Source organism: Thunnus maccoyii, chromosome 22 (genome assembly GCF_910596095.1).
Source record: "Thunnus maccoyii chromosome 22, fThuMac1.1, whole genome shotgun sequence".
NCBI classification, from domain to species: Eukaryota; Metazoa; Chordata; class Actinopteri; order Scombriformes; family Scombridae; genus Thunnus; species Thunnus maccoyii.
Genome location: NC_056554.1, coordinates 11,100,592 through 11,123,962, shown reverse-complemented (window position 1 = coordinate 11,123,962; position 23,371 = coordinate 11,100,592). Strand labels below are relative to the sequence as shown.

Here is a 23,371-nt window from a genome sequence, read left to right as displayed (position 1 = left end):
GAAAGCTACCCCGTGTCTCTGTGTGTCTGCCTGCTCTGTGTATGGGTGTGTCTTTCACTTGACCTGTGCCGCTTTTGACTTGTGCAAACTGTGTTAACAATAAGCTGCTCAATGTGAGTGAAGTAGAGGATTAAAAAGAGCCTGCATGTGTTATTTTATGTGTGGTTTTAGGTTAAATATTAATTCAGTTTTAGTCTGCATGCAGGTTTACCACATCAGGGAAATTCATTCAGTGTCAAGATAGCAATCAGTCCTGTAAAAAATAAGTGTTTAAATTGTTCCAAAGATAAACTTTTATTTCCCTGTATGGTAAACGTCTGCTGTCAGACATAAAAAAATATCATCCTGAACTTTTTGACCTATTTCTGCTTCTGTATATACTGTATGTGTCTACTTGCATGTTTGTGTGGGTGTGCCTATTTTAAATCTATGCTTTTTCCCCTCCTCTCTTAGCATATGTTACCTTTATTTATACCGCTCCCTCTGTTCTTTCCTGCGTCCCTCTGTCACACCAAGCCAAAAAGTAAAATCACAGTAAAGGCTTTTCCTTTAAGTGTATTTTACTTTCCTCCCATCCTTAGCTTTGAAGGCCCAATTTTTCCCAATTATCCCAGAAACACTGTCCCCAAGTGTCTCGCTGCCAAAGAAAAGACGACAACTTGATAAGACGGCACTCAACACAGATACTAATATGTGGAGAACTATAAACTGTGATATCCTATTTTTCCCAAAACGCTGGCAGAAGCTTTTAAGCTCAGTCATTGGGAATAAACGGTCAAGCTTGGATAGACATGTGTTACCAGGCAGGCTTTTTCCACTTTCTGCTGTGTGTGTGTGTGTGTATGTGTGCCTTAGTTTTTCTTTATTTAAAAAAATGCGGGTTTTTCTTCAGTAGTCACATTTATAAACAGGATACAGCATATGGTGTATGAGACTGAGGTTTTAGCCATTCAGAACACTTTGTATGAACTTATGGGACTACTGTCTCTGCGTTAGACTGCAGTGCAGTATGATACAGTATCTTTCATTGTCAGTGACATTGAAGTGAATATAATGAATTTTCTCTCCTTACGTGACACAAATTAATTTGAAACTCCATATTGTGACTGTCTGATATAGAGCAAAGTGATTTACCTTCATGTCTGTCTTAAACGCAACAGTCATCGATAACAGACTCCAGCGAGGAGAGAGCTGCAGCTGTAACAAGGGACAACAAGGACAAGGTGTGTATTTGCAATTATCCTCCACTGACAACTTGTGTCAGTGTTTTTTGTTGTTCATAGTTTCACATTGAACTTTTGGAAGGCGTTACTTCCTTCAAAAAGGAGCCAGGTTTGAAATATAAGAGTATTTCAAATCAATCAATCCATTTTTTTTTTTTAAAAACTGTGGATTTTTAGGAGTAGTAGTTGTCACTGTGAATGTCTGTCAGTAAATGGAAGTATCTGTCATAAATATGTTGTCTTCTAAAGTTGTTGCCATTTGTCTTCCCTGTAGGAGGGTGACAGTCACAGTAGACTTTTCCTCCGCCTCTCCCCAACTAACCCTTTCACTCCTACCCCGTTTAAGGTTTGTGGGTCTCTCGGTTGTGCTTTTCCTCTTTTCCCCTTTCTGTGTATGCTCGTACAGGTATGTGAATATACGACGATACACTTATGTACTGGCTATATTCTAACATGCTGTACATGCATACACATGTCCTAACATCTCCATTTGTCCTAAAATCACTTTGTTTTCCTTTACTTTTATTACTTTATGTTGTGTTTTGTTGCTTCCTTTAAAAGATGGCAAAATCAATACTCACTCCTATTAGATTTTTGGCTTTGTATCAAATTTGTAGTCCGGCTTGGTTTTAAAAAAATGATAATTAAAAGTTGTGATTATGTTGCTCTTGGTTTTCAGGTAAGTATAAGAATCCTTCATTTTATATCATCATTAAATCAGTAATAATTAATAGATATTTTTGGCTAAGTAAGCATCATTTTATTCCACTGTAAGGCTGTAGATTAAGTGGGCTGATTTGTTTAACTCTATTGCATCTCTGTGGAACCATATTACATAACTTTAAATTATTTCTCAGCCTAAAACTAACATATTCTGCCAGAACTGATGAAGCTGTTAATGTGAAGCGAACATATGGCTCCTGTTCACTCCCATCAACATTATGTCCTTGTAAAACTCACAGCAACCTGATTCAAAAAGCCACGAAACCTTCCTTTCTCTTTACCTTTCACTAATAACGATTTTTTTTCCCCCCCCAACTCCATCTGCGGCGTGACAGCCGGCGAAGCGTGAAGCGGCAAAGGCATCTCCCACCAGCTCTGTCCTCCCCCTGCCAGTGGTGCCCCATGTGGGAGAGACTGATACAGACACGCTGACAGAGATTCCTGGCAGACCTGCTGAGGCAGAGGAGGAGAAAGAAGAGGAGGAGGTGGAGGACGAGTTTGGATACAACTGGAGTGAGTTCAGTTTCTATATAACTAAGTGTACAATTATACATTCTGTTTGGAAGGATGGCAAAAATGTGTATTTTTCTGCATTTTTATAATTGGCTCATCACCATAAATTAACCAAGTGTGGAAAACACTTGAATATTGTGAATGTGGTCTGTGAGGAAGGTGTGGGTATAAACACAGGATAGACTCCAGTTTTTGCACTATATACTCCTAGAAGTCTCACCTAAATACAATCATTTGACAATCAAAGACAAGATATTTATTTGTTTGCTGTGGTGTGCAGTAATACCAAACCGCCACTAGAGGTCCTCCAAGTTACATGTTTGTCTTTCCTGCCCATAAATGCATCCAAACTCTGTAATAAAAGTGCACTGATTCACTTGCCAGAGGTGGTTGTACCTCTGCAAACCCTGAAGGACTCAATGCCCCAATTAATCTATTAGCATCTTTCAGACGCAGTAATGTAAACTGTAGGAGAAACTCACAGCTTCAAGGAGAACGGGTCACTTTCAGTCACATTCAACTCAGACAACTAGCATAAAGGACAGACTTCCAGCCTCCCAACACCTGGGACTGTGGAGAATATGTGTGTGTGTGTGTGCGTGCGTTAGAGAGTGTGCTCATCCTGCGGGGATAAGATTGATGAGGTAGGGCCTGGGGAGGTGAGTTGTGGAGATTAGTACAGGACTGATGGTTCAACAGTGGCAGGGAGCCCAGAACAACAGGAGCCCATTGGTCTGAACAGTGGCTATCTAACACACCAGAGACAGGAGAGGTGGAGAGAGAAAGAGAAAAGGCTGGAGGGATAACAATAGAGACAAGATTGAGACAAAGAGACAGAACGTGACTGTAAAACAAATTCAGCAGTCTGGCATTTGAAACTTTTACTATTTACTTCTTTGTGTCCACATTTGTGCGTTGTACACAATCCTGTACCTGTTCCTTTTTTTTGAGCAAAAAGACATGAACTGAGATGAATGCCCAGACTCCTGACAAAACCTGGATCTTCTCTGTAGTATTGTCAGCTTACATCTGTCTGCTATGACTTGACCTGCCTGTTTCAGAGAACATAATACAGCACTATGGCAGCCTTCCAGGTGTCCTACACATGATTGAGCTGGAAAAAGGCAAGACAGGCCTGGGCCTCAGCCTGGCGGGGAACAGGGACCGCTCTCGCATGAGTGTGTTCGTGGTGGGAATAGACCCCAGCGGGGCAGCCGGCAGGGACGGACGCATGGTTGTGGGGGACGAGCTGCTGGAGGTGAGATGTGAATTGATCTCTCAGAGTTGGCTGGATATTCCTAAAACCTAATAGTTATTTTGACTGCCTATAATGTCACTATTTTTTATTACCTTTTTACTCTTTGTGATGAAGCATGTGTGTATAATCTGTATCTTCACAGATCAATGGACAGGTCCTTTATGGCCACAGTCACCAGAATGCGTCTTCCATCATCAAGAGTTCTCCATCAAAAGTCAAAATCATCTTTGTCAGGTATGGAAACGCTCTTTCTTCCTATAAAAGGCATCTGTGAACAAATTTCCATGGTAACTTAAGTCTACCTTAACTCTAATGTAATGTTATTTAAAATCCAATAGAGGGAGCTATTGTAATTCAACAGAGGAAGACTTTTAACTGAAGGATGTATCACAATACATATACTGTTGCACTTGTATATATATACATGCACTTATCAAAAAGGAAAAGTATTGATAAGCTTAAAGTCCCCCTTCACTCAAAAATGTGTTTTGCTTATTTTTACTTCACTGTGAAGAATATGTGCAGAGTTTGACACTAGACGGCTGTTCTCATATTCATCTGCTGAAGCCTCCAGTGCTCATACGCTAAGAATGGATTTTTACTATTATTATTTTACAACATGTCTGGAGGGGATCATTTAAATCATTATTCCACCTCAATTTTTCCCATTATTTACTCATTTTAAAATATTTAAAAACCTTCAGTGAAGTTGATATTTGACTATGAAAACAGCGATTCAACCACCGCTATAGCTACGACTATGGAGTGTCATCACACTAGAAAAGATGGCAAAATAGCAAATATCAAAAACTGTCACTATGCATATTGTAAAACATTATTTTTAGAGAATGTGTAAAAAGCAAATGGGGGAGATGCTCCCAGTTCAAAACTTCAAACTATTTGTTCAAAAAAAATTTCAAACTATTTGTGGATGGTGATGAACACCTCAGAAAACAAAATATAACTATCAAATTTTTTGGAAAAACATTTTGATATCTCTTTGTGTAGTTGTATAGAAGTGTAATTTTAAAGTTGTCTTATGTCTCATAATGAGACTATTGTGTTTTTTCCTGTTAGTATAAAACAGTGAAGTATGGTGATTTTTTTGTATACTAACTGCAAAAACAGTAGAAGCGAAAGATTTGTACATACTGGACACAGCTGGTATGTAGTATGGGAATGTGAATAAGCATATATTTCTGACTTATCGGCGCAGAGTCAGACATGTTCGACCCTTAACCCTTCCCCAACCCATCTGTGCCAGGATTACACTACTTAACCTTCTACTTAACTCACATCCCATTCCTGACCCCGTGAAAGAGACACTATGATCAGCACGCGTAAATCACAGCTTTGCTGATAGGAAGCAGAGGAGCAACGATTTACGTGAGTTATGACTCTTTGGAACAGGAACACAGAGGCCCTGAACCAGATGGCTGTGGGACCGGTGAGAGAACATGAGGGAGACACAGCGGAGCCCCACACTGAGGTACAACTGTGCTTCTGGCCACACGCACGACACATGTTGCACACATGCGTAAGTGCTCGAACTGACAAAAGTAGATACTAGAGAGCAACGTTTCAACTGCATAACAAGCTATAAACCTCACACAGAAAAGAATGGTTTATACTCACTTGAGGTTGGCAAACATAATTACAATTGACTAGTTGACAAAAATTTCTCAGTAGATGTACATTTACATTCAAAGGTTTGCCAAAACTTATTAATTTTATCTAATTAAATATAGCTAAAGATCTGTCAAATGAAACATTCAGACCTCAGTCATATTAACTTGTATTGAGCTACTGAATTGTTTTCATGTGTTCGCTCCTTAAAGCGGCTTTGTGTGGTCCTGGAGGTTCTCAAATTCTCATGTTAGCATGTAACTCCCAAGACTCCCCTAAAACCACAAACAGCGGCGTAGACACACAAACACACATGAAAGTGTACTCCTACCAGCCAACAGACACGCATACACAGCTATTCATATCAACTACTGTCTGTTTCCTCACAGCAAGAAACAACCGCCGCTAACGGTGACGCTGACACTTCCAAACACGCGCATCACATCATAAAGCTGAAGGTGAGATACGCCGGACCCCCCACACACACACACGTGGAAATACACTGCACACATGCTCAGAGGACCGTCCTGTTCTTTGTCGTTTACCAGAATGAAGACCATAATAGAGAGAAAGTCTTATATTATTGGAAGCCAGGCAAATAATGAGGGCGGTGTACACAAAAAAGTCAATGGGAAAGACAGAGCGAGAGCATACAGGGGCAGTCGAGTCTGACAAGCTGCCAAGACAGAAAATTGCCAAAGAAAAGGGTGAAGTAAGCAAAACAATGAGTGAATGGGAGGAGAGCAGTGCCAAAGGGACATAGAGGCAGAAGTTCACCCAAAATCATAAGAAATCATATTTTTACCCCGTTGTGTCTGTTCTCTAGCCAAGCAGATAGTTTCAGTTTTATTTGCAAAGGTTTTGAGTGCTTGGCCACAAAGCATCAAAGAATATTCCATTTGAAGAACTCAGCAGCAGTCTTTCCAGAAAATAGTTCCCACTGAAAACTGTTCACAGTAAAGAAGGATAAAAGGTAAAAGAAGAAAACCACAAATGGAAGAGTGGATATCTCAAAACCTCAGCAAATAAAAGCAACATCTGCATGACTAGATACCAAAAGGGGTAAGTGGGGAAAACATGCTTTCTGTGATTCACGTGAACTGACCCTGTAAACAGATGGGTAGAGTGTGAGAAGCAGCAAGAGCGGAAGACAAGGAGAAAAAAAAAGCTTGATAAGCTATAGCACCTGGATGGGAGCACCAGTCTGGGACTATCCATATGGTAGATAAGGCAACAAGGGATGACAGTGGAAACGCAGCAGCATCTGGACAGCTCTGTGATAGGAACACATAATCCCACATAGTCCTGCCTGGGAACAAAACGATCAGAGGTGGAAAGGAGGCAAGGTGACGCTAGGGCTAATTATCTTTCTAGAGGTAATTGTCAGGTATGATTGTTTTTGGTCACCGGTGCAGCTCTATTATTTAGCACGTTAAAGTTTTGACAGTGTGGTAGGGAAACATGTCCGCATGGATTCGCTTCACATCAATATCATCATCAGTTTAAATCGTATTTATGCGCCAATGTTGTTTTTCTCTAACAGGAGGACGGCGGTCTTGGCATCACCTTTGTGGAGGGGAACTCTGAGTGTGGAGTTGAGATTCAGAGTATATCTGAAGTGCAAGGACACACAGGCAAAGTAAGTACAATGCACTGCATGAAAAAATAAAAATAAAGCTTCCTGTACATTATAGAGTTTACTAAACTATGATCTCCTCCATGCAGGAGGGCTGCATGAAACCTGGGGACAAACTCTTAGCTGTGAATGGTGAATCAGTGCTGGGTTACACAGTGGAGAAGGTACGCCGAGTTATTAGAAATAAACTGTATATTGTGTCACCTTCAGAAAATATGTTTTCTAATGCAATATGGTGAAAATGCACCATTATTAGCAGTAGATTTATTAGGAAAAAAACAACAACAGACACAATGTTAAGATTGAGTCTGATTAGTAATGCTAATGTCTTTTAGGTCAATTCTCTACTAAGAAAAGCCAAAGGTCCAGTGAAGCTAACCTTCTCTACAAATGAGAACCCCTCCTCCTCCTTCTCCTCTCCCCAGTCAACCTGCCAGGACAGGGCGAACTCGGAAGAAGTCCTCGCCAGCCAACCCAGCATGCCTAGCGCTGCCTTGGTTACCATGAGTCAGCCAGAAGTGGAAGCAGTCACTAGTGAGTCAGCTGATAGTCTTGGAGCTTAGCTGCAAGAGCTTACTCGATACTCGCCAACCAACCACCAAGCCCATTTTCTGCTTAGAGAATGCATAGATTACTTTTTTAAAAACATCTCCTTTTCCCTTCCTATTTTAGGTCTGAGTCGCTCCTCCAGCCCTTCCACTCTGGCCTGCGACCCAGCGACCTGTCCCATCATTCCCGGCTGCGAGACCACCATCGACATCTCCAAAGGCCGGACAGGCCTTGGACTGAGCATCGTGGGGGGCTGTGACACCCTGCTGGTAGGAGACAAAAAATATGAAAACAAATCTGCTAATGAGGCTGTATCACATTACCAAAAATCTACTCTGACATGAGGTGAACACTGTTAGTAGTTGGTGCTCGCCAAAAACATCCTCAGAGTCAAGTACAGTCTAGTTTCCTAGAGGAATAATTGATTTACAATCTACTTTTTGTAGAAATGTATTGTAAATTTTTTAAGTATTTAAGTTACATTACTGTATTTTGTAAGTTACCACCCACTACGCCACCCAACTAGAATCTTTGGTGGTGGTATAACCCAGGTTCGAAATAGCCATGGCAGCTCAGGAATGTAGGAAATTATATTGTCACAGCCTTCCTCCTCCTCCTCGTCCTCCTCCTCCCGCCCCAGCCGGCCTCTCCTCAGCCCATCTATTCTGTCTGCTCAGTCAGGCTTGGGGGAGCAGCTCTTTGTCCGGCCTCGGCCGCAGCAGACAATATCCAGCCCCCGGAATGTAACCTCTGAACCCCAAATGACACTCACTGGAACGCAGAGAAACACACTGGAATCCAGGAACATACACATCTCACGCAGTACACACTGTACACATACTTCTCGCCCCCAACATGGCACTTGTACAATTACTTTGTCTTTTTTTTTTTTTTTCTCCCCTCACTATTTGCTGTCTTATATCCCTTTCATTTCCTCTAAATAAACATTTACCATTCTCACCTCATCTCCTGATAGTTCCTGTTCACCTTCCTCTCCTACCTCATACTTATTTGCATTTTTTTTTCTCTCTCTCTCTCTCACTCCAGGGGGCCATCATTATCCATGAGGTTTATGAAGAAGGGGCAGCCTCAAAAGATGGCAGGCTTTGGGCAGGAGACCAAATCCTAGAGGTGCCGTGCAGTATAATGAGCATTACATACTGTATGACCTAGATAAAGAGGGTTTCAGTAACTGAGACGTGCATGCGGAGCTTCAACATGAAAGCTGGAGTTTCCGAGTACAGTCAAAGATCATATAGTTTGATACGACAGAACTGAGTGAAATAATGAGTTGATATATAGCTCAGATATGAGTTATATTAATGGCATCAAAAAATGTAACAAATAACCTTTTTGCTGTTAGTGAGAAAGTAACCACTAGTATTAGGTGGAGTTAAGTATCCCAGCTCAACTTGGATTTGCCCTCCATTTGACCTCATGCTTTGTCACAGAGGGAGGGCCGGGGTGGAGCTCAGGAGTTTAGTTATGGCAGCTCAATCAGTAGACCTGAAGTGAAAGGCACACATGCATGCATGCATACATACACACACACACACCCTTATGACTTAATTGCCTTGTGCTATTCCTTTCTGTCCCTGAGCCAAGCTGTTGTGTTTAGAAACAGGGTCAAGGAGGAAAGAAGTGGAAAGAGCAGTTTCCCATTCCACAGCCATCCCATTAGCGGCTATGGGAAAAATCATTTGCATGTCCACGGCAAGAGCTAATGGGGTATTTCCCCCCCTTTAATATGACCCAAAGTTAGACATCAATCCTCAAGCTGACCAGCTTCTCCCAGACTTTAGTGGAAAGGTTGCTTCCCTCTAGTTAAAGCTAAGTGTTCTAACATCACCCTGTGATTTTCATATTATGATCCAGTGTCTACATATCGCAGCAGTTTGGGTTTCTGAAGAAGAAATGAAACCCCATGGTTAAAGGGAATTCTGTTTTTGCATTAGGTTAGGCTGTTAGCACTTTTCATAGTTCTCTGCTTCATTCGTTTCTAATCAAAAAAAGATGAAAGGGGTTTTGTTACTTCAGATTGAGAGTGTTTATTTACTTGTTAGAATGCCCAAAAATGGAAATGTGCCCCAAATTATTAGTTTTTATGAATTTAAAACGAGCTATAAACAAAGTGTAGCAGATATTTCTAGTTTAAAGTCAATACAATTAGGTGCATTATTGCAAATATGAATGATAGATGTGTATTTCAAGATATTAGAGTGCTGGAGCACACAAATACTAACCTCTCTTGCTCTCGTCACAGGTGAATGGCATCGACTTGCGTGCAGCCAGTCACGATGAAGCCATCAATGTGCTGCGACAGACCCCGCAGAGGGTTCGCTTGACGGTCTACAGGGACGAAGCCCAGTACAAGGAGGAAGACCTATGGGACTCGTTCACTGTGGAGCTGCACAAGAACCCGGGCCAGGGCCTGGGCCTGAGCATCGTAGGGAGGAGGTGAGAGAGATTTATTATTAGTACGACTACTTAATGCATAGTATGCACTCACTAATGTTATTAATGTACAGAAGAGCTAGTGAGGCAGGAGCGGTGAGGTGGTGCTTCTTACCACAGTTTGTCAAACAGAGGATTTACTACAGTGCTGAATGTGCCTTACAGATAATATGCCTGCAGTCAGCCTTGCAAAAAGAGCATTAGCATATTAGGAATCTTGGTAATCTTTTGAAATACAATCAAGTAGCTAGTATGACTAGAGGAAGTAAAATAAATCAAATAAATGCTTAAAATATTTGAATACTAGCAATGAGGGATGCACGATATTATCGGCACGTCATCGGTATCAGCTGATAAAAGCTCTAAAATGAAATATCGGCATCGGCCGTTTCTGCCGATTATGAGAGGCCGATTTGTTGCCATCTCCTCGGCCGCCTGACTGTGCTTCCCTCCACGGACTGTTTCACTGTGACGGTCCCGGTGCTTCCTCTGCAGGCTCCACTTCACTCAAGCTGCCCGTCAGACCCGCTGCTTCTTCCCACTTTAACTTGAATATCAAAGCGGGGCTCAGTGCTCTGGTTGGATCCACATGCAGAACCGGGGCTAATGTTAGCTGGGAGGCTAGCGCAGGCTAGCTGGCTGTGCTTCCCTCCGGTAATGCTGCAGCTAACGCTCCGCTAGCCTCTCAGCTAACGTTAGCCCCAGATTGTTATTAGGTTAAAGAGGGAAGAAGCAGCAGGTTTGACGGGCAGCTTGAGTGAAATGAGCCTGCGGAGGAAACACCAGGACCGCCATGGAAGAGCAATCCGTCGAGGGGCTGCTAAGTTTAGCTGCACAGATAGGTAACACCTCGGCTGACAGGATGTACCACTCTGTTTGGAAAAAAAGTCTTTTCGGTTTATAACGACAGTTGGCAACCAGCGTGTTAGGTGCATTACCGCCACCTGCTGCTCCGGAGTGTGGACCAGAGATTAAATCCTACACATTAATCCTGTCTGTCTAATGAACTCAAAGAAACTTGGCAGGTTCATTTAAGTTTTAACGCTGAGCTCCTGAACTCCAATCTTCCTAAATTTCTCCTTCATATATTGTCTTTCTTGATCATACTTAGTACAATCTATGCTTGCATGCATAATAGTCTCCTCAGCCATCTGGAAAAAATATGTGCATATATCGGCATCGGCAATCGGCCACAGTGAGTTGGAAATATTGGCATATTGGATATCGGCAAAAAATCCAATATCGTGCATCCCTACCAGTAATGTTTGTCTAATAAACAAGTTTGAAAACTGTGTTTTTATTTCTAATTATATTGTCTTAGACTTGTCTCTTATTGTGCATATAGTGGTAAATAGTTATTCACTAGTAAATTATTAGTTAGATAGTAATTGTATCATTTTTCTTTGCCAATGCAGGTCACGGGAGCAGAGGTAAATCATTATTGAAAACCCTTTATATTTAAATATAGTATATATAGAGTTGGATAGAGAAATATAGAAAAGTGTTGAAATAATGACGTTTTTTTAGATTTGACCACCACCAGTATCTACAAACCCATATGTAGTCATGAGGTGCTAGTTTTCAGTTGTTTTTACCATCTTTAGCCCTATTTCCTTGTGGAATGCTGAACATAACCGGGTTTAGTTACGAGGTTAAGGCATTTGAAGATTACATGCAGATCTCATGCTCAGAAAAATGTATTTATTCCCACATGACATATCACTTACGGTCAGATCAGTTATTTTTTCATTCTTCGGCGCCACTACGTCACTGCATTTTTCCTTATTTTTGGCGTCACTGTTAAAAAATAGGCACAAGCTCTTGCTTTATCACAACCCCGCTGTTGTACCAGAGACGGGGCTGTGACCACTTGTTGGCTCTATCAGGGAATGTTGATGCTTTTGTTTCCACTAGAGCTGTGCAGGAAGATTTACAGAAATCTTACTAGGACGTGAGCTGGCAAATTGCGGATAGTCCTAGCACATAAAATCAACTCAGGCTTCTATTCTGGAACATTTATGGGTTACGGCACATGTGGGAAAAGGCCTGCTGGTCCACAGGCAGACTGTCTGGTACTGTCAGGTGTGTGGAATGCGGTGAGTGATGTGACCCCTGGGATAACCTTCAGGAGTAGCTTATGTAGACCAAATATGCACATGCACAGCTGATTATATGTGTCTGTGTCTTTATATCTCCCTGCCAGCAACGTGTATAAATGTTTGCAACAAATGTTGAACTTGGCTGAGTGTTACGATCAATTTGTCCAAAAAATACACTTGAAGAACTTACATTTGAAGTAACTTCCAACTGCAGGACATCAGGCCCGAGTTGAAAGGTTGAACAGTTTGAACAGCAGTTGGTAGATGAACTTTTAATGGAGTTGTAAGCGTTTGCTTCTGTCACAGTGGTTTTGCTACATAAGTGGAAAAAACAACTAAAATGCTCGATAGGATGGAAAAGACAGTAACATAACAGACAACCTAAAACCTTCAGCTAAAATGGAAAGAGCAAGCTAGCAGTTAGTGGTGAGGAATAGTGACAGCCAAGTATCTCTGGCACTGGTGATTGAGTGGGATCGAGTTGCTTCGATTCACAGCTTCAGCTTGTGTTAGGCTTTATCCACGTGGAGATTGGCACCTCAGATATGCTAAGTCCACAGTATAGATGTGTATCTAGAAGAAAAGGCATAAGAATAAGATAAGTCATCCTTCTTGTTGCAACAAGGTATATTTTCAAAGGTCTGTGCTTGCAGAAAACACAGAATTTGTGTTTGTGACGCCACCAACAAGTTACTAAAGAGATCATTTGAAGCTTGTATTTGAAGCCAAATTTGGTCAAAGAGGTAAAAGCATGTGTGGGGATGAGGTGTGAAAAACATGTAGTTACTACCACACTTGACTGTGGAAGCAAACATGCCCCAAAATACAATTCTCTTAAAGGCTTATTATCTTCAAAATTATTACCATTATTTGAATTGGCTTCTATACATTCTGACATTTTTTTTAAGCCAATTTCTGAAAGCCATGACAGGAAGTACTTTCTAACTAATATGCAGTAGCTTCTCACTTTTTGTGCCTAACGGCAAAATGTCCACAGTAAGCATATGCAGGATCCAAGATGGAAAACACATCTATTGAGGTCACAGTTGGAGCATAAACACATTCTTTGCAATTAAATATTCCATCTTACCAGCTGTTTGTCAGTGGTCTTCCAACGAATATAAGCCACACTTGTGCAGAAGTCCGTTGGAAAAATGTGCGATTGCTGGATCAATAGTGTACCGTCAATTACATGTTGGTTGTAATGGAGAATATATACTGTCCAAAAGTGGCATTATATCATTTGGTGTTTTCTTCATTGTCATGTCTTTGTCTTTCCGCCTCCTCTACAGGAATGACACAGGCGTGTTTGTGTCTGACATAGTGAAAGGAGGTTTGGTGGACACTGACGGCCGACTAATGCAGGGCGACCAGATCCTCTCAGTCAATGGAGAGGACGTCAGGTCGGCCACTCAGGAGGCCGTGGCTGCTCTGCTCAAGGTACATCCAACATACTTCCTATCAGAGTAAAGCATAGTTAATGAAGGGGACAACTGCTCAGTTACATAATATGAATTAAAACCTGTGTTTATTCTGTTCATCTTTGTGTGCCTTGTGTTGTAGTGCTGCATCGGGCCCATAAAAATGGAAGTGGGGAGGTTTAAAGCCGGCCCCTTCCACTCCGAAAGAAGGCTGTCTCAAAGTAGTCAGGTAATTCACTTTCACATTTATCAAAGATAACTGTTCAATGTACCATGCAGCTAACAGCGCTGAATGCCTTTGTTTCAGATGAGTGAAACAGGCAGCTCCAAGGTGGCCTCTCAGTCATGTTCAGACTCCGGAAACCTTCCCGGTGACCCTGACAAACTAAGCAGCAGTCAGGAACGTAAGTATCTTTAGAAATGCCATGAATCCATGAAGCATATGAGTAAAACATTCTAACATTTTTGCTTCCTCGCAGCTCCAGAGTATCAGGACACGAGAACAGTGGAGTTCACCAAAGGTCCCAATGATTCTCTGGGTATCAGTATAGCAGGCGGAGTGGGCAGCCCTTTGGGTGACATACCCATCTTTATAGCCATGATGAATCCTGTCGGCCTGGCCGCTCAGACCCAGAAGCTCAAGGTTTGGATTTACAGTCTTTATCAAAGTCATCCTAATTTCACCTTAATTTCAGTACGCTTCATCACTCAAACTAACAATTTGCATACTAGTAATTGTTGTGTGGGATTGAATGCGAATCTCAATTATATACAGTGATCTCATTCCCACTCACGTTGGTGAAACTTGAATCCTCCCGAAGGTCAAGAGCTTACAGCCTTTAGCAGCGACCTTCGCGGTTAAATGACAGACCAGCCAACAATTGTAGCTCTGTGTGACGCAGATTGGAGGAGGACAATAGCTGTTGCTGACATGGATAATAAATCTCCCACTCCTGCATTCAGATCATTAGGCCTACAGAAGGGCCCATTGAACTGAATAGAGAGAATCTTCAATAGTATATTCATGCTGCTTTATCTTTTCAGTCAGAATGAGAGATGAGAACATAACATAATGAAATTACTCAGCCGAACACAAGCATAGTTTTGCTTTTTTATAGCGTGGCGAATGAAATTTGTAAATAGCATTAGCAAATGTCTCACATGTCTTATCATGCAGCAAAGTAAACAGAAACCATAGAAAAAAAACAAAAAAAACATTTGAGACTTCCTTATCTGAAAGATGAATTAGAGACAACATTTATTACATTTGAACTGTAATCACTAACATTTTCTAACCAAATGCTGATAGCTAAATAGATCTGTGCATAGAAAATTTCCAACTTTCCCCTCGAACCGCTAAAATCCAGTTTCCCTGCAGAATGTGCCAAGTCGTTTTTTTTTCACGTGTTTCATTTTTTAAAATCAAACTGTTCTCTCTCTAATTTCCCCAGATTGGGGACCGGATCGTCAGTATCTGTGGAACCTCTGCTGAGGGCATGAGCCACTCACAAGCTGTCACTCTGCTCAAGAATGCTACGGGCACAATACAGCTCCAGGTCTCCCTTAACACACACACACACACACACACACACACACACACACAATTGTTCTCTCACCCTATCTGTTCTCATTAGATAAACTTGCAGACAGTTAGATAATCTGCAACTGAACACACACTGTATTCTTCACTTTATCTGTGTACAAAGTTTTCACCTGAAAAGAATTATCGGAGGCTACGTGCGGTAAACTTTGAAGTACTTGTAAAACTTGTCTCCTTCCTGCTATCATTATCTTACCTTTATCTTGCAGGTAAATCCAGCATACTGATGCTTAACAGTATCTGGTTGTATGTGTGTGTGTGTGTGTGCGTGCTCATGTACCTGTAGGTGGTAGCAGGTGGTGACACCACTGTGACGGGTCCCTCGCAAGAGCAAGCAGCTGGAGGTCTCACGCCCAGCTGCATCTTCCAGGATGACCTCGGGTAGGAACTTGTTATCACACAGACAGAATGTTTTGCAGTGTTGAAACATCCATCTTAACTCTATTGTGTCTTTCCATCAGCCCACCTCAATATAAGACCATCATTCTTGAAAGGGGGCCAGATGGACTGGGTTTCAGTATAGTTGGAGGGTACGGCAGCCCTCATGGAGACTTGCCGATCTATGTTAAAACAGTTTTTGGAAAGGTGCGTACCATTTTGTTTTCTCAGAATTGACAAATAGTGTGTGTCTAGAAAGGCCGTTAATTAAAACTTTGTGTCCGTGTGTGTGTGTGTGTGTGTGTACAGGGAGCGGCAGCAGAGGATGGGCGTCTGAAGCGAGGAGACCAGATAATAGCTGTTAATGGGCAGACACTGGAGGGCGTTACACATGAGGAGGCCGTTGGCATCCTGAAAAGGACCAAAGGAAGCGTCACGCTCACTGTGCTTTCATAGACACAAATATGCAAACGCTCAGAAACACACACAGTATCGTCACTAATTTTCACATACTCATTTCCCATTTACGCATACTGAAAGTGACTAAAGCAAGGTGCAGGTGTGATCATGTCTAGCAGTCCTGGAACTCACGCCATCAATATATTTCACAACTTGGCTGTTCATCTGTGAATTCTGAAATATGAACAACCACACATGTATAATGATGAAGAAGCTTATTGCTCAATGTAGCTTTGAACACTGTGATCTAAGGAAGTCTACGGCAAATAGACTGTGTCATGATTAAAGACCCCAATTCCTCCTGAAATAGTGTTTAAGGTAGATAAATAGGTTGTAAATAGTACTAGGAAACATAGCTTGTCTTTACATTCCATGGGTCCAGATCGAAGTATTCACTGGACACTGTCGCACAAGTATTTTGCAGTTTTCTGTATTGAAATGAATTGTAAGATGACTATTTTCATGGGTATTTTACAATAGAGAACACATTAAGCAATATTGCAACATTTCTACTAGCAGAGGCCAATGTTTTAAGGTTTATAAAGGGGCGACCTCTATTAAATTCAGAGCATGAAACAGCATGAAAACGCACTTGAGGCAATAAACAGATTAGCGGGATTTAGCTAATGACTATATTAGCTGATAGCAGCATTATTTGTCTTTTGTGTCGCAATTCTCTTAGCAGTTTATCATACTTTGATTTTCCTGGCTGATGCTACTGTATAACTGGTGTTAATCAATTTATCATAAAGCCACTGGTGTTTTAGCACAGGTGACAAAGAGAGCATTTTTAAGTGCTGAAGGCTAGAAGTCTGGTAATGTAAACGCACAGCTGTGTTGACACTTCTCTGAAGGGAAAGATGTGAAATCCTTGGACCTTAAACCAAGAAGTGTGGTTTGAGTAGACTAGACAAGGAATTGTGTGTGTGTGTGTGTGCGTGTGTGTGTGTGTGTGTGTGTGACCCTTTCACTGAAACATAGTGCTGCTAAAGCTGATATATAAGGTATCATGTCACAGTATTGAATTTTTAAGTATTAATGTTCACTTCATGAAAGTGCACAGAAAAGTAAATGAACTGCTATTTAGGTTAGAAAGGCTGAGTGGTTCAAAGTGTTGATTATGTAATGGATCTGAGCTCATTTTGACCTCGTTGTTTACCCAAAACGAAGTCGTACAATGTGTAGTTCCTGAAGTCATCAGGCAGTTGTTGTATGTTCTAGCTTCAGAGAAGGTTGTCTGTTGTCTGTCTTATCACCTTAAATGTGTCTCTAGTACTGTCCCAGTGACAGTATTGAATTTATTCACACTGAATTAAATAAAAGTGACCTTTTGGATTCCATCCATGTGTTCTACTGTCTTGAAATGTACTTTTTTATACCCGTTGTATGCCTAAAGAAGACAGCATTCTTACTTGAGCATCCTCTTTATAGACAATAATTTACAAAAAATATGAGTTAAAACATAAGCCATTATTGAATTTACCAAGAATATTATCTCATCAAACCTCATCAGAATGACCATAAACTTAAATATAAACATATAACGCTACTAAATGAATAATAGCCGTTGAGCATTGTGAAATACATGGCAGCTTTCCAAGTGCGCCAGCTGGTGCTGAAGCCAACTGCTCCGTGCTGGAGGCATGGGTTATTGTACAATATACATCACATCTGCCATACATCACCTAGATAGATTTTCTATCCGAGAGATAAAAGCAATGTGCTGTTGCCGGAGGTCACATTTAAATAAAAGGTGAATGGATCAAAGTCAGACGCTAAAACAAGTTGAGATGAAATTTACATGAACAAGATGTAGATACAGTATGGGATAATAAGGCCGTGTGGAACAGCACGTATGGCCCTTGCTTGAATAGACTCTCTCTTGTCACTTGAGACATAATAAAGCCCGGATAGAGAGAGACAGGGCTCTCCATTAAAATATGGCATCCTGTCTGTGCACTGACAAGCACAGCTGCTTCACAGCCTGTCACATGCTTAGTGTGGAGTCCTTCGCATCAAATCCATTTCTTAAGTCAGTTTACAGCAAACATTGGGGCTACCAATTATTCACACAAGTCAAGCAAGACCTTTGAAGTCCTCTGTTTAATGAGGTCTGGGGTTTGTTCAGATTCAGTGGGCTGTTAGAGAAAAAAGACTAGCACTTTTATAGTAGAAATATATCCTCAACTGCTTGGTAACTCCTGCACCCTGAGGTCGAGTCAGTTACTTACAGCTGCTGTTAACTAAACCACATGCTAGCTACTGCATGCCCTCGACAGCTGAGCTTTCTACCAGCACCTGTTGTTTTTAGTGGCCCCAGCGGATTGAGAGGTTACCCAGCCTCCATCCAGGTTCAGGAGACGCTGGTTGGTTTACTTAAGGCTTGTCTGCACAAGCCTTTTAGATGTGAGATCAGGTGTTGCCACTGCATCTCGCTTGACTTGAATGAGGGCAAATGGTGTAACGTTTCCGCAACAGTGGTGCCAAAGCTAAATCACTTAAAAGGACTAAATGATCAAAATGTCAATCAGGCCTTTATGTACATTTCCACGGGATTTTCCCATGAGCAAGACTTGTTCCTTGACCTTATAAACAACTTTGTGATAACAAAGACAGTTTGTATGTCTTGTTGTACACAAAATGTCAACTCCATAACCAATGCAGCTTCAAATACAGCCTGTGAATTAAGCTCGCTGCTGCCTGTTCAAACATTTCAGAGCCGGTATCATCATGACTCATCCTAGCTCCACACTGGTTATCAAGAAGTTAAGTAAACAGAAACCTAGTTGATGATTGGGAAAGAACGACTCAGCAAATATGCCTAATGGAACACCATCATTCCTGTTTGACTGCTAAAAGGGGTTTTGCACAATTTTTGCAAAACATGAGGGCAAACGGGGACAAGGCAGTGGAAATTATTTGATTAATTGAATTCTGACAGTCAAAGTGCAGTAAAGGCAGATTTTGTTCAGGATTGAAAGGATGGGGAACAAAGGAACTTATCATTTATGCTATCATCAGTGGAATTCGGCCATGAACTTGTGACTTACCAACATAAATTGATGAAACTTCATAACAATAGGTAAACCATAATTTTTAACCAAGCTTGTGTCACAGTACTAGGGATGACAATAGAGCTCCGTTGGTCTTCCACTTTGGTCTAGACTGAAATATTGCATCAACTATTGCCAAGGAATTTTGTACAGAATTCATGGTCCCAAGAGGATGAATCCTATGAACTTTGGTAATCCATGACTTTCCCTTCAGCACCATTAGGTTGAGATTTTGTGGCTTGTCTTGACAACGATTGGATGAATTGCCCTGAAATGTGGTACACACATTCGTGATCGCCAGAGCATGAATCCGAATGACTTTGGTGACCCCCACCCCAACTTTTCCAGTAAGCTTTCCCTTATCCTGTGAAAAATTTCAACATTATCTTTATAGATAGGCACAAAATTGTGACATCCATTGAACATTGAGGATAAAGCTTACTGACTTTCATGATCCTCTGACTTTTTCTCTAGCACAACCATGAGGTTCACATTTGTTTTGTTTCATTTTTCATCTAGCTCCATGTCAGGACAAAATTTTTAATTTGTCTTTGACTTTGGTTTATGATCAAATACCTGCAAAACTAATGACATTCCCATCAGCCTTAGCTGTATTTTGTGTTTAGTACTAATTAGCAAATGCGAACAGGCTACACTAAGATGGTGAACATAAACATTATGCCTGCTAATCATCAGCATGTTAGCGTTGCTCTTGCGTTATCATTTCCCTCACAGTGTAGTCTCATAGAGTTGTTATCACAGCTGTAGACACTCTGTCTTGTCAAAAACTGGCAGTTCATGATAGAAGTTTCACATCAAAGTCAGTATTTTTAGAGCAGCTGGTATTTATTTGTTTTTCTAACATGTGTTAAAAATATTTTTACCATTCCCAAACCTGGCCTGACATATTTAAATGTCACAAAGAACACACCGCTTTAAGCCGACCCATCATTCATCTCCTGAGCACCTGACTAACCTTATGGACTCTTCAACATCATGTAAAAGAGTTGTGTTTGTTTTGCATGGATCACACATCTCCTTTGCATGTGTGTGTCTTTGTCTCGAGAACAAAAGGTCATAAAAGGTAATATTTCCAAGCCTGCCCTCACAATGGCACACTCTTGCATACACAAACCAGCAAACATAATTAAATTTCCACTGTGGCGGCGGTGTAAAATTGCTACCCGGTGAACACTCCACTCTACTGAAGTCTCCAGGAAGATAATATTTTCCCTTCACCAGTTGAAAAGAACTACTCAGAAAGGTTTGTGAAGCAATCATTTGACCTTCCAGAGAAGAGACTCTGTTGCCTCAAGTCTTTACTTAGCTGTCAAAAAGATTAGCACATCACAGGCACACACAATCCTCTGCATTGTTTGAGTCAGCATACATTAGTTGCTCTTTAACAGTCTTCCTCTCGAGACAATGGTGTAACTGTAGACAAATTGGTTGGTGATTGTTGGCGAACACAGAATCTATCCGGCGGAGACAAACAAGTGAGATGCCATGAACATTTATTTCAATAAACAATTCTATCTTGATTTGATGTATTGCAAGACGGCGTAATTAAATGACTAATAAAGACTGGAATGTGAGGAAGTAGTTCATTACACCTGTTTCTTGTTTTCATAGGATTATTATCAGACTGTATAATTAAACTTATTGACGTGATGATTAATGATAGTCCCAGACAATGGGAAATGAGTCCAAATCTTAAGGGAAATAAAACTTAAGACTGGCAAACCAGTCTTACAACTTAAATCGAGAATGAGGATTTATTGCTGGTAGAATAAATGTGACACAAAGCATTTGCATGACAAATTTTACCTGCTTATACTGTATGGTGTTCCCCTTTTGTTTACTCTACTTCTACATATCTCACTCTGGCGTCTTGTTTCCAGAGCAAACAAAAAGATATATAACTATCCTCCTTTATTTAGATGGTAACCATTATGTTTTCTGAGTAAACAGTCGGATACAAACAAACACATACTTTCCTTCCTCTCATAACCCAAAATTATGCCAGACTCGACGGGAAGCTGGATGTTATCATGATTTACAGTGAGGTTTTCCTCATTACAAGGATAGCTTGAGCTCAGCGCACAGGCTCTATTTCCTTGACTGTTAAAATAAAGCTGGGAGTTAACCAAAGTGCCGATGACATCATGCAGGATTGGATTTCCTCCTCACCTTCAGTGTGTTTGCACAGAGTACAAGACTGAGGATGGTGTTTACAGAGACAACACAGCACATGTTCAATGAGGGAACACCAAACACTGGCATTAAATGTTTGGCGTTGAACCCTTAACAGCAGTTATTACATGTTTGCAATACAAACAGCCTACTCAGATCAGACTCTTAACAACACAGCAGACAAGACACTTTTTAATGACCCATCTCATACAGTCAACTACAGCCTATCTCTGTCTGACCATCCACCTGACAACAGGAAGCGACTTCACCACACTGCTGGTCCTAAACACACCTTGCATGTGTCTCTTGGTATGTTTGCATTTCAGTTACAGCTTCAAATTACATCACCGTGGCTGAGGCCTGATAAGGCAGAGTGTGTAATCATCGCTTTATGAGCTGTGTGTAAAGCAATGTGGTGACACAGCCACTAGGAAATGTTTGCAGAGCTGAGGGTAGAAGAATCACCTGTGTTTGCTCGTGAAAGGTGCACATGTCTGACCTTGTGAAAGAACACGGGTGCAGGGTTGTTGAACCAGCATTCATGGACAGAAAATAAAGGACAGCATAGATTAAAATGTATAGCTCTTTCATGCAAATGATTCTTTTAACTGTACATGTCATGAGAAGTAAAACATATACATAGTACTGTGTCATAGCAAAGGTCTAGCAAACACACTGAATTGTGTTTGCCCCACATTAACGGGCTGTATTATTGACTGGCATCTCTCTGAACCACAGGTTTAAAAATAAAGGCATCCTATTGATTTTAAGGCAGGATGGAAAAATGAGCCAGTGATGAAAGCCCATTTACGCCTCAGGCCTTCGCTGTTATTTGAGCCCATTTTCCATCTTTGTTCAGCAAAACTGCCTGTGCCATTCCATTATAATAAGTGTCAAATCATCAAAAAAAAGGACATACATTCTAACCTTTTCTGAAAGCGCTACTTGCTTTGACTTGAATGTCTAACTTTTGATTCATGCTGAGCTCCCTTTATTATTCCGAGGATGACATTTTTAGAGGCCCTATTATCAATCCCTGAATTACTACTTGGGCTTTAACCCCTATTTAAGATGGGGTTACGACTGTTGTGAATTTTAAAGTGTGGATGAGGGGTGAGGGCTGAGACATAATAAGTCACCCGGAGCTGTCAGTCCCTTGAAAAATTTGAAAATTGTTCTGTCATATTCAAAGATGTTATTCCAGAAAGCTTTCTGTAGTCTTTGATCTGGCATGTTACCAAGTCATTATTTGCATCACGCAACCATTATCTCACCTTAACCTATAATTGTCCTTATACTGTAACAAAGGCTTGATTAAGTCGTAAAATTCAGCCTTTGTGGTGTTGCGGAGCGGCTCTTCACTTTAAAGTCTGATGGGTCTATTTACACTGCTCTATTATTAACATCTCAATAGCTGGGTGTCTCCATATTGATGGTTTGAAGATGCAAAACAAAAACAACGTTTGGGATTTCGAGGACATTCTTGTGTAGCTATGTTCTCAGACAGACCCATTAAAAGTTCAAAAAGACTGAATTCAAGATCCCTAAACATGCTATGAGAAATATTATTTGAACCAAGCTGTTAAACTTGAATTTGGCAGATTTCAGTTTTATTTCATTGTTATCTTGGACACTATGGTTGTAAACAACATTAAGAGTCTATAGTGGCTCTGTGAGGCTGTACTTAGCTAAATGCTAATGTAAACATGCTAACATGCTCACAATGGCAATACTAACATGCTGATGCTAGGCTGGTTCAATGTTAAGTGTTAGCATGCTAACATTTGTGTTTAGTGCTAATTAGCAAAGTACAAGATTGGAAAGTCATTAAGGTGGCATTAAAGGAAAAGTCAGGGCATCACCGAAGTCAATAGGATTCATCTTCTGGCGACCGAGAATGCCTTTTCAAAATTTCATGGCAATTCACCCAATAGTTGTTGAAATATTTTAGTCTGGACCAAAGTGGTAGATCAACCAACAGATAGACCTAAAGAGTGTGCAAGAGCAAGTTTCCATATGTTGCTTCAGCTTCCAAAGCATTACAAAAACAAAACAAAGTAGTCATGAAGCTTAAAAACTGTTTAAGGTTCAAAGGTGACTTGCACCAACAACATTTTTTTTCCTTTTTATCCAACAGCAGCAATAAATTAAGCTGGTCTGTCGTCTTTGCAAAACATGACATTGCT

The 23,371-nt window shown here is 40.9% G+C and overlaps 1 protein-coding gene and 1 long non-coding RNA gene across 13 annotated transcripts in view; one reads left to right on the top strand and one right to left on the bottom strand.

The window, feature by feature from the left end:
- Window positions 1-17,279, top strand: part of LOC121888980 (multiple PDZ domain protein) — a 47,614-nt gene extending 30,335 nt beyond the window's left edge. For 5 of the 10 annotated variants that reach the window (XM_042400632.1, XM_042400634.1, XM_042400631.1 and 2 more), the window contains 22 exons: window positions 1,161-1,223; window positions 1,498-1,569; window positions 2,282-2,459; window positions 3,521-3,717; window positions 3,860-3,951; window positions 5,128-5,206; window positions 5,733-5,801; window positions 6,887-6,982; window positions 7,069-7,143; window positions 7,315-7,513; window positions 7,652-7,797; window positions 8,576-8,659; window positions 9,792-9,985; window positions 11,398-11,412; window positions 13,374-13,521; window positions 13,645-13,731; window positions 13,810-13,906; window positions 13,982-14,145; window positions 14,954-15,058; window positions 15,389-15,483; window positions 15,564-15,687; window positions 15,790-17,279. In XM_042400632.1, the coding sequence (XP_042256566.1) occupies window positions 1,161-1,223; window positions 1,498-1,569; window positions 2,282-2,459; window positions 3,521-3,717; window positions 3,860-3,951; window positions 5,128-5,206; window positions 5,733-5,801; window positions 6,887-6,982; window positions 7,069-7,143; window positions 7,315-7,513; window positions 7,652-7,797; window positions 8,576-8,659; window positions 9,792-9,985; window positions 11,398-11,412; window positions 13,374-13,521; window positions 13,645-13,731; window positions 13,810-13,906; window positions 13,982-14,145; window positions 14,954-15,058; window positions 15,389-15,483; window positions 15,564-15,687; window positions 15,790-15,936 (2,526 nt within the window). In that variant the 3' untranslated portion in view covers window positions 15,937-17,279. The remainder of the gene's footprint in view (window positions 1-1,160; window positions 1,224-1,497; window positions 1,570-2,281; window positions 2,460-3,520; window positions 3,718-3,859; window positions 3,952-5,127; window positions 5,207-5,732; window positions 5,802-6,886; window positions 6,983-7,068; window positions 7,144-7,314; window positions 7,514-7,651; window positions 7,798-8,575; window positions 8,660-9,791; window positions 9,986-11,397; window positions 11,413-13,373; window positions 13,522-13,644; window positions 13,732-13,809; window positions 13,907-13,981; window positions 14,146-14,953; window positions 15,059-15,388; window positions 15,484-15,563; window positions 15,688-15,789) is intronic. The other 5 variants (XM_042400635.1, XM_042400639.1, XM_042400640.1 and 2 more) reach the window with 3 other exon arrangements.
- LOC121888987 lies at window positions 3-7,445 on the bottom strand. 3 transcript variants are annotated; one of them, XR_006093404.1, is made up of 4 exons: window positions 7,359-7,429; window positions 6,530-6,652; window positions 2,228-2,396; window positions 3-1,197 (listed from the first exon to the last, which is right to left on the bottom strand). It is a non-coding gene; the product is annotated as an uncharacterized LOC121888987 (long non-coding RNA). The 3 variants fall into 3 exon arrangements; XR_006093403.1 differs by lacking the exon at window positions 6,530-6,652 and having other exon boundaries at window positions 7,359-7,445; XR_006093402.1 differs by lacking the exon at window positions 7,359-7,429 and having other exon boundaries at window positions 6,530-6,871.
- Window positions 17,280-23,371: the final 6,092 nt, after the last annotated feature.